General features: G+C 39.8%; 1 protein-coding gene across 2 annotated transcripts; it reads right to left on the minus strand.

The window, feature by feature from the left end:
- Positions 1 to 2,908: 2,908 nt before the first annotated feature.
- cmtr2 (cap methyltransferase 2) lies at positions 2,909 to 10,090 on the minus strand. Of its 2 annotated transcripts, XM_041792909.1 has the most exons (4): positions 10,051 to 10,090; positions 7,496 to 7,700; positions 6,135 to 7,391; positions 2,909 to 5,444 (listed from the first exon to the last, which is right to left on the minus strand). In XM_041792909.1, the coding sequence occupies exons 3-4, from the start codon at positions 7,383 to 7,385 to the stop codon at positions 4,425 to 4,427; spliced, it is 2,271 nt and encodes a 756-aa protein (XP_041648843.1). In that variant the 5' UTR covers positions 7,386 to 7,391; positions 7,496 to 7,700; positions 10,051 to 10,090; the 3' UTR covers positions 2,909 to 4,424. The 2 variants fall into 2 exon arrangements, with proteins under 2 accessions (XP_041648843.1, XP_041648852.1); XM_041792918.1 differs by lacking the exon at positions 7,496 to 7,700 and having other exon boundaries at positions 10,051 to 10,064.
- Positions 10,091 to 14,682: the final 4,592 nt, after the last annotated feature.

Raw genomic sequence — 14,682 nt, forward strand, 5'->3', positions numbered from 1 at the left:
AGCATCTACGTACATCAGCCACGAATCTACATCACCTACATAGCTTTGTTAGCTTTGGCTACATTTTCTATGTAGCTAAGTAAGCTTTAGCCATGTAGTTAGCTTAAGATATGCTTGCTAAAGCTCATGTTGCTAAAGCTAACTTCGCTATAGACAATGTAGCCATATAGCTAAAATAGTTATTGTAGCTAATGTGGCTATGTAGCAAACATAGCTAAAGTTAAGTTCACAAAGCAGCTATGTAAGAGATAGATTATCTATGTAGCTACATTAGCTTTAGGTACACTTGCTAAAACTCAAGTAGGTAAAGCTAACTTAGCTGTGTAGGTAACATAGCTAAAGCTAACTCACCTTCATAGAGCTACGTGGATTAGGTAGTTACATAGCAAAAGCTGCAATCACAAAACAGCTATTGTAAGTTACGTAGATATTTCATCTACATAGCTACTTAAGCTTTAGCTACATGTACTAAAGCTCAAGTACTCAAAGCTAAATTAACTACATTTCCTTATGTAGTTACATCAACTATGTAACTAGCATAGCTTCGTTAGCGTTAGCTAATGAAGCTAAAGCTAGCCACAAGGGATTAAACCTCTGACAGTTTTCGTTGTCTAATTTATGAAATGTTACTTTGTTTGCAATGCAGTTATATTATAAATGTAACTGTCAAACATGATGAATAAAGTTGACTTTTTAAAAAAAAAAATCTAGAACTGGAAATACATTGTATGGGTGAATTAAAACACTTCCTTTCTGAGATATAAGGTGTTTCAGATGAATGGTCTGCTGCCAGATCCCTCAAAAAAACAACTCAAATCACATTATCATGGGACACAGTATAATGCAAAGCAAGTGTGTCCTCCCTGGGCTTCTGTACTGATTCAGTCTTAAAACATAATTTATGTTGTCTTTTTGTTCAGTCATACAGTAACATTTTTGATTAAACAGATTTAAGTGATTTAAAATGTTTGATGTGGAGTCCTTAGGCTGGACAAGTTAAAAACCACAAGATGAAATATTGTTAATTATCACCTTTGTGTGGCTTCCAATCAACCTTAATAACATCTACAATCATAAACAGTATTGTAGGTAACCAACTTTTTCCAAAGTTATAAGACTAGCTTTAATACAGCATCAGTTCTGTTGTCTCTAGCTTTCAACTCATAAAGTCAAACTGAGGTTATGACAGAATTCAAAAGTTCACCCTCTGATCACCTCATCCTCACAGATTGTACTACAGTCAGTGTCAGATGCAAATATAGCTGTACTCTGTGTGTGTGTTCATATGTGTAAAGGACAGAGGGGAGACAGAGGAATATTTATTGCTCTGCAGAGATTACATCCCTGGTCTGGATTACAAACCAAATCACTTGATTCAATCTCACACTCTCACCCTCCTTCTCACCAAAATTCACCCTTTAAAATGACTCAATGAACACTACATTTTCTTCTTTTGCTGTGCAAAGAGCAAAAAACAAAACCCTCTTATTTATCTGATTTATCAATCAGACTAATCATAGTTGAATGTGTGATAATGTCACTGGAGTCAGATTACTGAGTAGTGATTTACTGGTTTGTCCTCTGATCCCATTTTCACCTAATCCACAGCCCCATAAGAACAACACTCTACAAATATTTCAATCAGCACAGACTCCATTTTCAAGGATTATTTACTGTGCAATTTTAGAAAATACCAAGAAATGTGCAACCCTCCTAATGGAATCTAGACACTGGTGGTGGTATTGGTGGAGAAGGGTGCACAACGTGATGCACAATGGCTTGCCATCTGAAAACCTGGACACTTTTGGTCAGGATGGGGGTGACTGGGGTGGAGGAGGGTTTCACAGATCCACACTGGAGATGAATTGACTGCAGCAGAAAGGAGAGCTGATTCAAAGATTAGAAGCAGCATAATGATTGGTCCTTTTAGTTTTTTTCTAGATCTGGTTGGTTTGGTTCTTAAAGAATAAACACTCATACACAGCTGATAACCAAAACATCCACAAGCAGTGTTTGGGAAGGGCAGAACTGTTGATTTGATTAACCTTCTGTCCATAAAATTCGTCTGAAAAAGAAAGATATGAAGTTGTGGGCAGACGCAACCCTGGTGAAAAAACTACACATTAGCTTGACAAGCAGCAGCTATGATTGTTCACCATCAGTGGATCCAGTTGGTGAATCAAACTCTTGCCAAAACCAGTCAAGAGAGGAGCAAAAAATCTTTCTGTTAGGTAAAAGCTTTCAGTGTGGTTTTTTGCTCTTCTTTGAAAAATGCTCTTCCAATCGGATTGTTTTATTTTTTTCTGCCACCACATCCAGGCTTATCACTTCAATGGTGGCCATTGTTTACCAGCTTGCATTGCAGCTAAACCCCACCTTAGCTACCACTTAGTTCTTCTCAAATTAAACCGAGTGGCCAGGTCATTCTCAGACTGGGAGCAAACACTTCAGTCTGAAGGTTTGCAAGATGGATCTGCCTGATGACAGATCCCACTTTCAGCAAAATCGGTCCACAGGGGGCAAAACTATGAAAAGTATGGTGCTGTATAAGTATTTTAACAGTCTGAAGGATGTGGCAGCATTTAACAAATATGGGGCCCTTTCTTTACTCATCACATGAAAAGATCAATGTGATTTATTCTGTATTTGGATGAGGTACATGACTTATAAGCTTCCAGTGGCATTGCCATGCTTGCAACCCAGACTTGTGTGCTGTGGTGGTAGCTGAATGATATCACATTGTATTGTATCCATATGGTATTTTACGTATATCATTTATCATAAATTGCAGAATATCTCTGAAACAGTATTAACAAATAGAGATTTGTTTTTTCAGAGAACAGAAAACTTTCGCTTTGTGTTATCACTCAGAACATATTTTTATTTTTAGTAAGAAAATAAACTCCATAATAACATTGTAGTGATATTAAAAACAAACAAAACCATGAAAAACTAAAACATGATCTTTTATTAGTAAAGCCAAATGGATAAGTTTGACTCCCTTTTTATAAAACTCATACTGAATAAAAACACTTCAGTGAACATAGGCTGTACTTTCTATATGGACAGGCTGGACGATACAAAAAGAAATTAATTTTTGAACAGTAACTTGGCGGTAAACTGCACGGTGGCAACAGATAAAAATGATCTCCAACACTGAAAGATGAAATGCATGTTGTAAAATCTAACAGGCACTTTAGGCTAAAACTCCTGGGTCTCTGTGATGTGGGTTTCAACACAAGCCATCTGTGAGTGACAGGAGGTTTGGTGCTCAGGGCTCCACTGTTGTTTATTCAACCTCCTCAAAATCCTCAGTGAATTTAGTCACGCATGACTTCTGTTGATCAAGTACTGAGAGAAATTTGCATTTTCATGCACTGAAAGTTTGTGTCATCAGTCTGTCTTTCTGTTTGATCTTCTCACTGTGGAGTGTCTCTATCCAAGGAATTTTAGATACAAAATAAGCTTTTTAACAGCTTTTAATTAGCTAATAGCAGCTGCTAAAAATGTCTCCTCACTTAAATGTTCAGTTATAAACGGTGTCATTACAGGACCTGACCACTTTGAAAGTGTACGTTGATGAATATAGAAAATGAAAAATAGTATTTGTTGTGTTTGTAGCTGTTAAATTATGAGTATATGAATAGATATATTTTGTTTAAGACATCCAATAAACAGGACGTTTTATGGCTGAAAACTAACTTCCAGCTCTGTCTGGAAGACAAACCACATAATGATGACACTGCTTGTTTAAGCACTTCAGAGGTGAAGTTTATTTATCACAAATTAAACAGCATAAAAACGGATTCTGCTTTTGGCAATAAAATATATTGGCTCGTATTATTGGCAGTTATTTACTTAAAACTTTGCCTGCATGACACCCTCCTTCAGTGGTCAGCTACTTACAGTGCTCTTGGGACATTTTAGCTCCTGTGTCACTTTAAGCTGCTGAAATATTCCTTGGATAAAGTATCTAATTCACTTTCTGGTGCAACCTTAACGTAAAGTATACGAACTTAATGTGGTATGTCAAACACAATAGTTATTATTTAACATCTTGGAGCACGGATGGCCTGGTGGTTGGGTCGCGTCCCATGTGTGCAGACAGCCTGGGTTAAAGTCTGGTCTTTCCAACTCTGTCGTCCTTGTTTCTGTCTCTGTCCACTGTCCTCCTCTCTGAGTAAATGCTTAAAGAGCCAAAAAGTACATATTAATGTCCCTGCATCATTAAACTCAACACATCTGCCTGTTAGTGGGTGTTTCTGTACTGCATACTTGTAAACAAAATAAAATCTCTTATTCCTTTGCTTTTTATCTTTTTCTTGTCTGTGGGTCTCAGAATTGGAGGAGTGTAATGCAAAATGAACTCTTTTAATATCAAAAATACTTCAGTGACATACTGCTGGAAGCTCATTAGACTGTGATTACATGAGCAAATGAAGCTTCTGTTGGATGATTTCAGAGTTCATCGTCCACAAGAACTCTGTCAGTCCTCCTGTGAGCAGCTCCTCCATGGTAACAAACTGCAGCACCTGTGTGCCACACTCGGACTGCAGGTTTTTCCCTGACCTCTCCTCTCCTCTGAACAATTGACCCATGCAGTCATGGACATCAGTGAGAACAGGAAGTATCTGTGCAGCAGATTCAGGGCAGAAGCCAACACATACAAGAACTGTCCCTACGCCTGAGGGTGGAGGATGCCTGAATGTAACTGAGTGAAAACACACATGCAGGCAGAGAACAACAGCTGCTGTGACACGGGTGAAGGCAGAAAGCACAGGCAACAGCAGAGCATCCCCAGAGTTCAGGCTCTGCAGGGAGGACAGGACACAGGCTATGAGCTGCTGCTGGTACAGCGGCTCCCCGTCGTGCAGCAGGATACAGCCTCTCTGAGGGAGTGAAGGCTCAGCAGAAAATGTTAACACTAAATCCTCATGCTGGTTTTCACCCCAGATGGATCGGCTGCCAAACACCAGACACTGTCGCTTTTTCTTATTCTCACAGAGACTTGCAACTTCAGACAGGATGGAGGCTGCAGAGACCCCGCTACAAGACTCACAGGGAGGTATGTGAGTCCAGTCTACTGTTGTGTCCATGAGGGCTTCATTTAGGTGGTTTAACAATCCACCGTCACAGAATGGAGAGTTTCTGACCGCAGGCAGCGCAGCTCCAACAATAACATACCAAGAATCCACCTGACACTCAGTCAGGGGTCCCTCCAGCGTGCAGCTGCTCCCATCAGTCTCAGTGTGGTGTCTCTTTATCACTGTGACATAGCAACCCCTCTTGATGCGCTCCCTCCAGCTCAGGGTTTGTAATTCCCTGCGCTCGTTGAAGGAGCCTGTTTGCTTCTTCTGTCCCAGAGGCCGGCCCGCTGAGGTGCTGCAGCAGGCAGGACTCACTGTGTTACGAGAGATCCACCGACTCCGGGGGAGGAAGCTCACCTACACAGACAGATACCAATGTTGGATTATAAAGAGCACAAATAAGCAAAATCATTGATAGAAAAACATGCATAAAAAGGAAGAAATCCATCCACAATCATGAACTTTGGCAACTATTACTGCCAGTAGGGATAAATTGGTTAAAAGCAACAGTATCAGACTAAAAAACCTCTTAGGACATTTTTCAGGGCCTTTTTAATCAGTCGTTGAGCTGGTAAGAGCCTCAAGAGGAAGTTGTAACATGAACTGATGTACAACATAGCAGAAGACTATTTTGGACATGATTCTGTAAAGGTCTTATTTTGTCTGTTACAGTGAGGTTCATAATCGAACAGATCTAATATCTGTTCTATGTTTTTCTGCCCATACTTCAGGCTGGGACACTATGTCTTAAAAGGACTAAAACTGAACTGAATGCTGAAAGAGGAGTGGCTCACTCTAGAAAGAATTTTTCATCAATTTTTAATTCATTAATTCACTTTTAGGTCAACATGGACAAAAAAGTCCCCTAAGTGCTCAGAAAATGCATGAAAGCTGAACATCAAGACACAAAGGACAACCAAGGAAACTCCACCTGCTGATGAGGACCGTGAGATATGAGGCTTAAGGTAAGTTTGTTTTGTTGGCTGCTGTTTCAGGACTAAGGAATTAACTTGGAGGTTATATAGTATGACAAGTTCCTGTTCTTACCTGAAAACGCTGCAGATATTCCTGAGCTGCGCAATCCCTGATGTAGTCCAGCCTCTGCCTCAGCTCCTCGCTCATTCCTTCAAACAGATGCAGGTTTTCTGTGATCGTCTCCACCTGCAGCGCGTGGAAGTATGAGCTCACTTCTTCGTGCTGCTTCAGAAACCATTCTGGGAGAAGAGATTTTGGGAAAAGTGCCTCTCTGTCAGCCATATTTGGCCCGTAGTTACGTATCAGTTTTGAAAGCAGAGGCCTCACGTCTTCTTTCCTGTTGTAGTTCAGACAAACAACGTAAACCTCAGAGTTTCCTGCTTTGCTGGTTGCCGGTTTAAAGATGTTGACAGAGTGGAAACAGCAGTTCAGCAGGTAGAGTAGGCAGACAGAGGAGTGTTCATACAGGGTGAACATCTTCAGAACAAAAGAGCCACCTGGGCTGAGGAGCAGCAAAGCGGCCGTGACCTCACAGTAATGAAGCGACGCCACCAACGCCTCCTGTTCATCCGGGTTCTCCTGACAGTCAAAACTTCCATCTGCTGTCACCAAGTCCACTCTGCGCATGTTGGCCACAAACACCTGCAGCTCCAGCAGATGTTTCTGCAGCATGATGTTTCCTGTGTTATCTGAACCAAAGAACCACCAGGGCAGCGTGTTGGCAATCAGTCGATCGTCTGCGATGGTGGTGCTCCCTCCATTAGCCTCATGGTAGGGGTTGAGAGTGTTGGCGGCCCAGCTCCAGTCACAGTAGCGTGTGGACTCGCTGGTTTTGATGTAGTGGTTCAGAGCGGTAATGAAGGCTCCAGGAGCCTCACACAGATGGACTGTGTTCAGCTCTCCATTTTGAAGCGCTTCCTCTGGAAGAAGACTGAAGGTTCCCAGGATCTCATAGAACTTGCACCAGGCCTGGGTGCAGACCTCAGCACCAGCAGCAGAACGGACTGCAGAGATCACCTTCCCAGCTCGATTTGTGGAGTTGGTGTGCTGGTGCCAGACCTGGACATTCTTATCGCTGAGCTGGTTCTTTACAGCGTTCAGTGATACCTTAAGGTCCTGCAGCCGGCTGTGCTCCTCTGCAGAGTGTCTGAGAGCAGCATTCGGGTCTGGGAGGCACCACTCCCCATCGGATGGTTTCACATAGGTTCTAACTTTACTAAAAAGACTCTGAATCTCAGTTTGTGTGTCCTGATCCAACGCCACCATGTTGTTGAAGTGGTGCAGCTTGCTGGCTTTCTTTCTGGTCCCATTGCCTGAGCTCATCCTCACCTGTTGAACAAGGACAACAAGAGGAGTTAAAAAAACTGTCTGCCTCATCATTTTGGTTATGCTGCATTCCAGCAGATGGTTCAGTGATGATGTGACCTGCTTACATGGCACAGGTAGCGTTGATCAGAAGAAAAAAAGGCTGCAAGCTCATTTCACAGTGAATTTAACCAAGGCCAAGCTCTGCAGCCCTTCATTTCCCTCGACATGCATGAGTGGTGCTGAATTGCTTGTGTTGACTCATTGTGATACGGTGTCCTCAGGCAGCAGAGCAGACTGTAAAAACTGGTGATTACTTCACAGGGTCACCCACTTAAAAAGAGAGAGAGATTCTATGAATCAATGTTATAACACCACTTCATGGAGTATGCCTCCTTTTAAGGCTGCAGCTTTCTAAGGACTCAGCCCACACAGGACCCAGCCAGTACACTGCTCAGATCAAACCAAAATGAGACAATCTGGCCTAAGGAGGATTCCCTGTCACCAACAATGTTGCCTTGCAACCTAAGCAGCTGCACTGTAACTAGCTGACACACAATGCACTATTGCCAACAAATGTAGATTTTTGAGGGGCAGACTGTTGTTGTTAATCTTGACGAAACAGCTGAAATGTGTTCAAACTAAAGATGTAAAGTGATTTAAAAGATATAGGCTTGATATCTTCTGACTTCTTCATTTTGTGTCTAAGCACTTTACTGATAATAGAAATTATGAGTTAAATTAATAAATACTTACATTTAAATACTGAGTGCATTTTTTCATTTATTATTTGAAATGTTTAAATATAAAAAATCAAGTTATACTTTACATTTCAGTGATTTTGCATTGCAATCTGCAGGGAAAATTAAATATGGATGGAAGGGAGGATGCATTAACCTTGTAAAGCAGATGGATACGCCCGTTTCCTTATTTTTCACTGGTGAATTCATCTTGCAAAGCTCCCGTCTGAACCGTTTGGGTCTGGTTAGAAAGTGACAGGACCAATCTGTGATGAGGGGCAGTACTTTCAGGCGCGGCGGAGTCATGACGTAAGCAAGCAGCAACAAGAGGCCGGTGCAATTATTGCGAAAGAGCTTAGCGTGGACGCTGCTAAAGCGCCAGTTTTATCAGAATTTGACGACATTTCTTCGTTAAAAGAAGAACAAAGAACAGCAGTGAGTTGTTTTCTTTTCAAAAACGAAAAAAGTCGTGTACTGTCATGTCTACAGTCGCCATGGTTTGCGTTATTCCTCTGTGCACGCACACCTCGATAGCAGCTACATCAAGTGTTTTGTTGTTCTGATTGGCCGGTAAAGATATGACAGACAGAACATTCATCCGATCACACTTTTTTCAAATCCTCTGCTCTTTCCCAAATGCTTAGTATTGAAGGTTTTCCAGATGGATGTGTTCCATCTGGCGTGTCAGGTTAAGGATGCATAGGGTAAACAGAAATTATTCAAACCAGAACAGGGATGACCAGATAGCTCAAATTTAGCAGGTAAAGTCATGCCTGGAGATATAGGGAAATTATAAAAGGATATTTTCACCCTTTGATTTTTTTCAGCAAAAATCATGAACACACAGTCAGAAGATTCAATTTCACACTGAGTTGTATTTGTTTACAACAGTCCATCATACACAGGACATTAATCTCTAAATAAAACTGTATAATCAGGCTACCTGTTTAATCTGTCACCATGATAACATGTTCAAAAATATTAAAAAACTTCCTCTAATTGTAGAACAATTTCTTATAAGCGACACATTTAAAGAATTTAGAGTCAGGATCAAATTAACCCCAGAGCTAATCCTCTGCTCATGTGCACATGATTTAGATGACAATGACATATTTCTGGGTCATTTCTTGATTAGTCTGCAGTGACTCACTGATGAATGGCGGCACACTGTACGGTATATAGCTAATGGCAGCACATTCATCAATTATTCCTCATAAATCATGTTGATAAGCTCTGCTTGTGTGTATGAAAATCTGCTACCCTGTGCTGGATTTGTAAAAAGATTATTTTACAAAAATAAGCCCAAAAAGGTGATTACAATCATTTTGAGTGTTAGATAAGGCTAAAAGATATACTGTCACTGATGGCACCACGCTTTACTGCACTAATAATAACAAATCATAATAAACACTAATTTCATTTCATTTGTTTTAACAATGTGTTGACATGCTACATGTCACTGAAAATAAATGTTAAACATCAGCACAGCCTGAATGACAACTTATGTCAATTTAGAAGCTCGACTGCTCCTCTATGACAAGATTTGAATTGCATCATGTGAAATGTAGGGTAATTTATTTCCTGAATTGAGCCACTGCTATGAAGTCTGAAATGAAACGGCCGAATAACAAACGTAACAGCTGTGTCAGAGTAACCGTCCTAATAAAGAAACATAGTTTTAGTCAAAAAGATGGTGACATTTAATGTTGTCTGACGACCAAAACTGTAACAAACTAAAGTGTCTCTTTAGCTTAAGCTAAACTGGACGCTTCCTGCACCGCTGTGCTGCTCTAGTCCGCCTAATATCATTAAAGTACATTTAGAGTCACTCTGTGCTGGTAACGGGCTTTCAGAAAGATTCATCTGTAAACGGGTTCTGTCTGACGGGCGACAAGTCCAGAACAGAAACTCCATCTCTCTGTAATCACTGAGCAAAAACTCACCGAGCTGAAGCTGCTGTCAGGAAACGGAACCAGGGTGTCATGTGACTCAGAGCAACAACGCGCATGTGCATAAATGAGAGGGCGGGGCTTCTTTAAAGAACTGTTTACATTTTCAATCAAATCTTTTTATTATTGAACACAGTCTGTGATTTTTTTTTAACTTTTTTTAGGCCCAGCACAAAACAGATTAAATTCCATTTCAATAGTTATTTTTATTCCATCTATTCATATATCTAAGCAAAGCATTTTTATTTATTTCATTCCCTTGCATATTTTTTTTTACTATTAAAATACATTTACATTTGTAATGAGAACGGAAAGGGTCTTTTTTTTACTAAATAATTCCCTGAATATCAATAAAAATGAAAAGTTGTTAGGGTGTTTGATCAGCTTTCCTACAGACAACAAGATATGCCAAGTACCACATTGTCTGCAACCAGCCACTCTAAGACAATACCTGGGTTAAGAAGGATAGCTGGAGAAGTAAAAAACACATGTGAAATTATTTGATAATGCAATTATAAAAAGAGCTATCCGAACTGTAAAAAAATGTTTCATGATTCAAACAAAACTGAATAGGGAAGTATACCCTTACTGAAGGGTTTTTGTCATTTTAACCTCATTAAATTGCAGTATTTGAAACTAAAAATATGTCAGAGCACTCTTTAGCCCAGATGATGGAATAGGCAAACTTTATCCTCATCGCACTGGTGACAGGATTAAGATGAGCATGCATCCCCCTCTCTTTCCTTTTTCCCCATACTTCCTTTTTCTCTAGCTCTCCCATATACGATGAGTATGCATCTGTTTCTTTTCAGTTCAGTCTGAAGTACATCTCTTTTGCTTTACTAGTTTAAACATCAATCAGGAGAGGCTAGTAGATGAATTAATAATGTATTTTACTCAAGCCTCGATATGATATTGAATCGTTATCAAAGTCTTTGGTAATTGAACCCTTCAGGGTTGCTCCACCTTATGAGTGCAGAGTGTTCAGGGCGAATTTTTGATGAGATCAACTCGGAATTTCAAATTACAAGGACAAAAGAAATGCACCATTAGGTTAGTCAGATGACTAGAAAAGCGCTGTATACACTCAGGTCCGTTTACCATTTAGCTGATGTCAGTTGAGGCTGATGATGTCATCTGAGGCTGATCAGATTAAAAGGCTGATCAAACTGCAATAAAAGATGACAACAAAGATGAAACAACTGTAGACTTGTATCTATGTTTCATTAATAGGATAATAAGGACTGGGTATCCTTCAATATAACTTCAGGTATAAATATGTTTACATGTCAAGGAAGTTAGCCCATTTAGCCTTGCTATGCTAGAAGATCCCTGGAAGAAAAACAAGGTGTGTTAGGGGAGTTGTATATTGTCACTCTGGTTAATGAATGGTACGGAGCAAATGCTATCCTATTGATAGGAAACAGGGTTCATGATTTTGTCATCACGTCAGGGTGTTAGACTACAAGGAAGATGCAAGAAAAATTCTGAGGTCAGTCTTTTAGAATCCTGTTCATGGGGTGTCTTGGGTGCATTGTCAATTAAGTCACACGACAAGCCACACTCAGCAGTTCGTGAGATTTGGGCCTAACAGTTGGCTGTGATGTTGCAGATGCTTAAAACCCAATTTGTATAGTCTGACCTGACCCTAGGCTTTGTAACCTGACACGCCAGATGATGTGTTTCACACATCCATCTGAGAAAGCTTCAATAGGAAACGTTTGAGAAAAGGCAGAGGCTTTGAAAAAAAACTCAGAGTGTGATTGGGTGAACATTCTGTCTGTCACATCTCTACCAGCCAATCAGAGCAACAAAACACATGACGTAGCCGCTGTTGAGCTTCGCATGTGCAGCTACCGAGGAGTAAAGGGAAACATGGCAACTATAGACATGTAAGTACTCCACTTTTGTCGTTTTTGAAAAGAAAACAACTCACTGCTGTTCTTTATTCTTCTTTTAACGAAGAATTGTTGTCAAGTTCCGATAAAACTTATGCTTTAGCAGCATCCACGCTAATCTCTCCCTCCATAACTGCACCAGCTCTTGCTGCTGCTTGTTTGTTTGTTGGATAGATTTGACCAGGTGATCTGAACAGATGATAGCATGACAGTGAATGGGCATTTGTGGAGGAGAGCATGTATGAGCATAGTAAGAGAATGATTAAAAAACAGCAAGCAGAATATAGTCTCACCTAAAGTCTGCCTAGAGCTGCATTACAGGTAATGGTGTATTTTTGACAGATATTATTTTGCGCAAAGAACACTTTGATCAGCATGCACATTTACTTTTTAACAGTACTTATTATATGGCAGAAAATCTAAATTCTTCCATATTTCAACACTTTTTTGTCTCAACATTTAGTTTTTGGATTTATCCAAAGATTTTTTGTGCGTGACCCACTACTGTGCTGCAATTTTGTGTGCATCTTCCTCACCAGATTATCCATGGTGAGCTGATCTGTGTCATGTTATGTAATGTTAGAGCTCTTAGGAGTGTAAGCATCTGAAAACTCTGGGGCTGTTGTGTTTCAAGGCCTGGTTTGGATATGGTTTAAATGTACTGTACAATATTCTTCATATAGATCAAATGCTACTGATGCAAAGGTAATTCAGGCTTAAATAATAAGAAATATGTGACTAAGTAAAAACAGGACACACACAGAGGGAGTCTCATTCATAAATAATGGACCTTTGGGATATTCAGGTGCAATTAGGATTTCCAAAAATGTGGGTGTAAACATTTTATTGTTCGATTTGCTGCCATAACAGTCGCACCTCTTTTAATATTAATGAGCACTGTGGAGTTATCTTTCTATTTATGTCCTAATGTTCCTACAGAGCTATCCAAATGCAGCAAACTGTCACAGATGGAGAAAAGCAGTCAGTTCAAGCAGATGTTTGAAGAGGCTGTGATAGCATGGGTTTAATGTGGAAATGCTGGAGAGTTTTATGAAGATTAGCTGTGCAAAAAACTCATTATGTGAGGATTAAACCACAAGTGTTGTGTTTCAAAGGCAAACAAAAAGATTAAGAGACACTGATTATTTTAGTAAATTAGTTTATCCCAATTGTTTTGTAAATGTCCTTCAGTGAATTTTGTCTTGAACATTAACTGAATTATGTAACACAAAATAAATCAGACCTTTTGGGGACAAGGAAAGCTTTGAGTTTTCAGGATTCAAAATCAAATGCAACACCATAGAATATATATCACAACTGATATTAAAGAGTTTGGAGTTTTAAAGGTCATGTGTGACTGTGAAAAAATTAAATGTTCTCTGCAAATGGGCATAGAGACAGACAGCATCTGTACTCTGTATTATTCTAAAGGGCAGCCAATCACAAATTCCCTCCAGTATTCTGCTCACTCAGGTCCCTGCTAACAAACCAACTGTGTGACTTGGCCAGTGAGTCTGTCCTTTATAGTGTCTGTTCTGTAATACTGATCAGACGGAATTAAGCCATTAAATTTACTAATGTGGTTTAATCTTGATCAAAACAAAAAGAAAAAGTTAAGTTAATGATCAGTTGTTTTTTACTTGTCTGTTATTTAATTTGGCTGCCATTTGATGTACAAGTGAAACACAGCTGGTCAGTCAAATTAGATACTCTTAGCTGAAGTGTGTTTTAGCCATATCTGCAAATATGAAATCAAAAGGAGCTGCCTCAAAGTGAGGGAGGCTGGTTGACTCTAGGTCATGAATGAACCTTTTCTCCTCCATGTTTATTGAAAAAAAAATGTGCTTTTTGGCCATCAGACAAGGCTTTATGTTTGGACACCAAACTCTGCACATCATCACAAACACGCCACTCCCAGTGTGAAGCATGGTGGTGGCAGCATCATGCTGTGGGGATGCTTCTTGGCAGCAGGCCCTGGAAGGCTTGTGAAGGTAGAGGGTAAAGGAAAAATACAGAAAAATCCTGGAGGGCAATCTCATTTAGTCTGCAAGAGAACTATGGAAGACGATTTACTTTCCAGGAAGACAATGACCTGAAGCATATAGAAAAACTGCATAGAAATGGTTCAAAGACAACAAGGTGAATGTTCTGGAGTCAAAGTAGAGAATTTGTGGCTGGATTTGAAAAGGGCTGTTCACACACCTCCCCATGCAACCTGGCAGAGCTTAAGCAGTTTTGCAAAGAAGAATGGAGATAAATTTGCAGTGTCCAGATGCGCAAGCCTGATTGAGACCTATCCACCCAGACTCAGTGCTGTGATTGCAGCCAAAGGTGACCCTACTAAATACTGACTACAAGGAGGTGAATATTTTACATTTTATATTTTGTAGATATCTGTTTTGACTTTGACATTATAAAGGGGTTTTGTAAGAAAAAAAGTGTCAAAAAAGCCCATTTATGTTAACCATGACTGATTTATTAAATCAGTAAACGGGTAAAACAGCCAAGGGGATGAATACTTTTTATAGGGCCTGTTAAAAGTCTCCTAACAGCATGTATTAATTACCTGTTGTTTGAAGTTGGTTCTCATTGCATTAATAATGTTTATTTGTGATGTGACAAGTTAACTACTGGCTCGATCCAGAGAGCAAAAATACTGTTTGATAAAAACTGGAAAATAAAGATTGGAAGTGGAATTCAAAAAGTGAATTCAATGCAAATATAACAA

This window comes from Cheilinus undulatus, linkage group 1, assembly GCF_018320785.1.
Source record: "Cheilinus undulatus linkage group 1, ASM1832078v1, whole genome shotgun sequence".
NCBI lineage: Eukaryota > Metazoa > Chordata > Actinopteri > Labriformes > Labridae > Cheilinus > Cheilinus undulatus.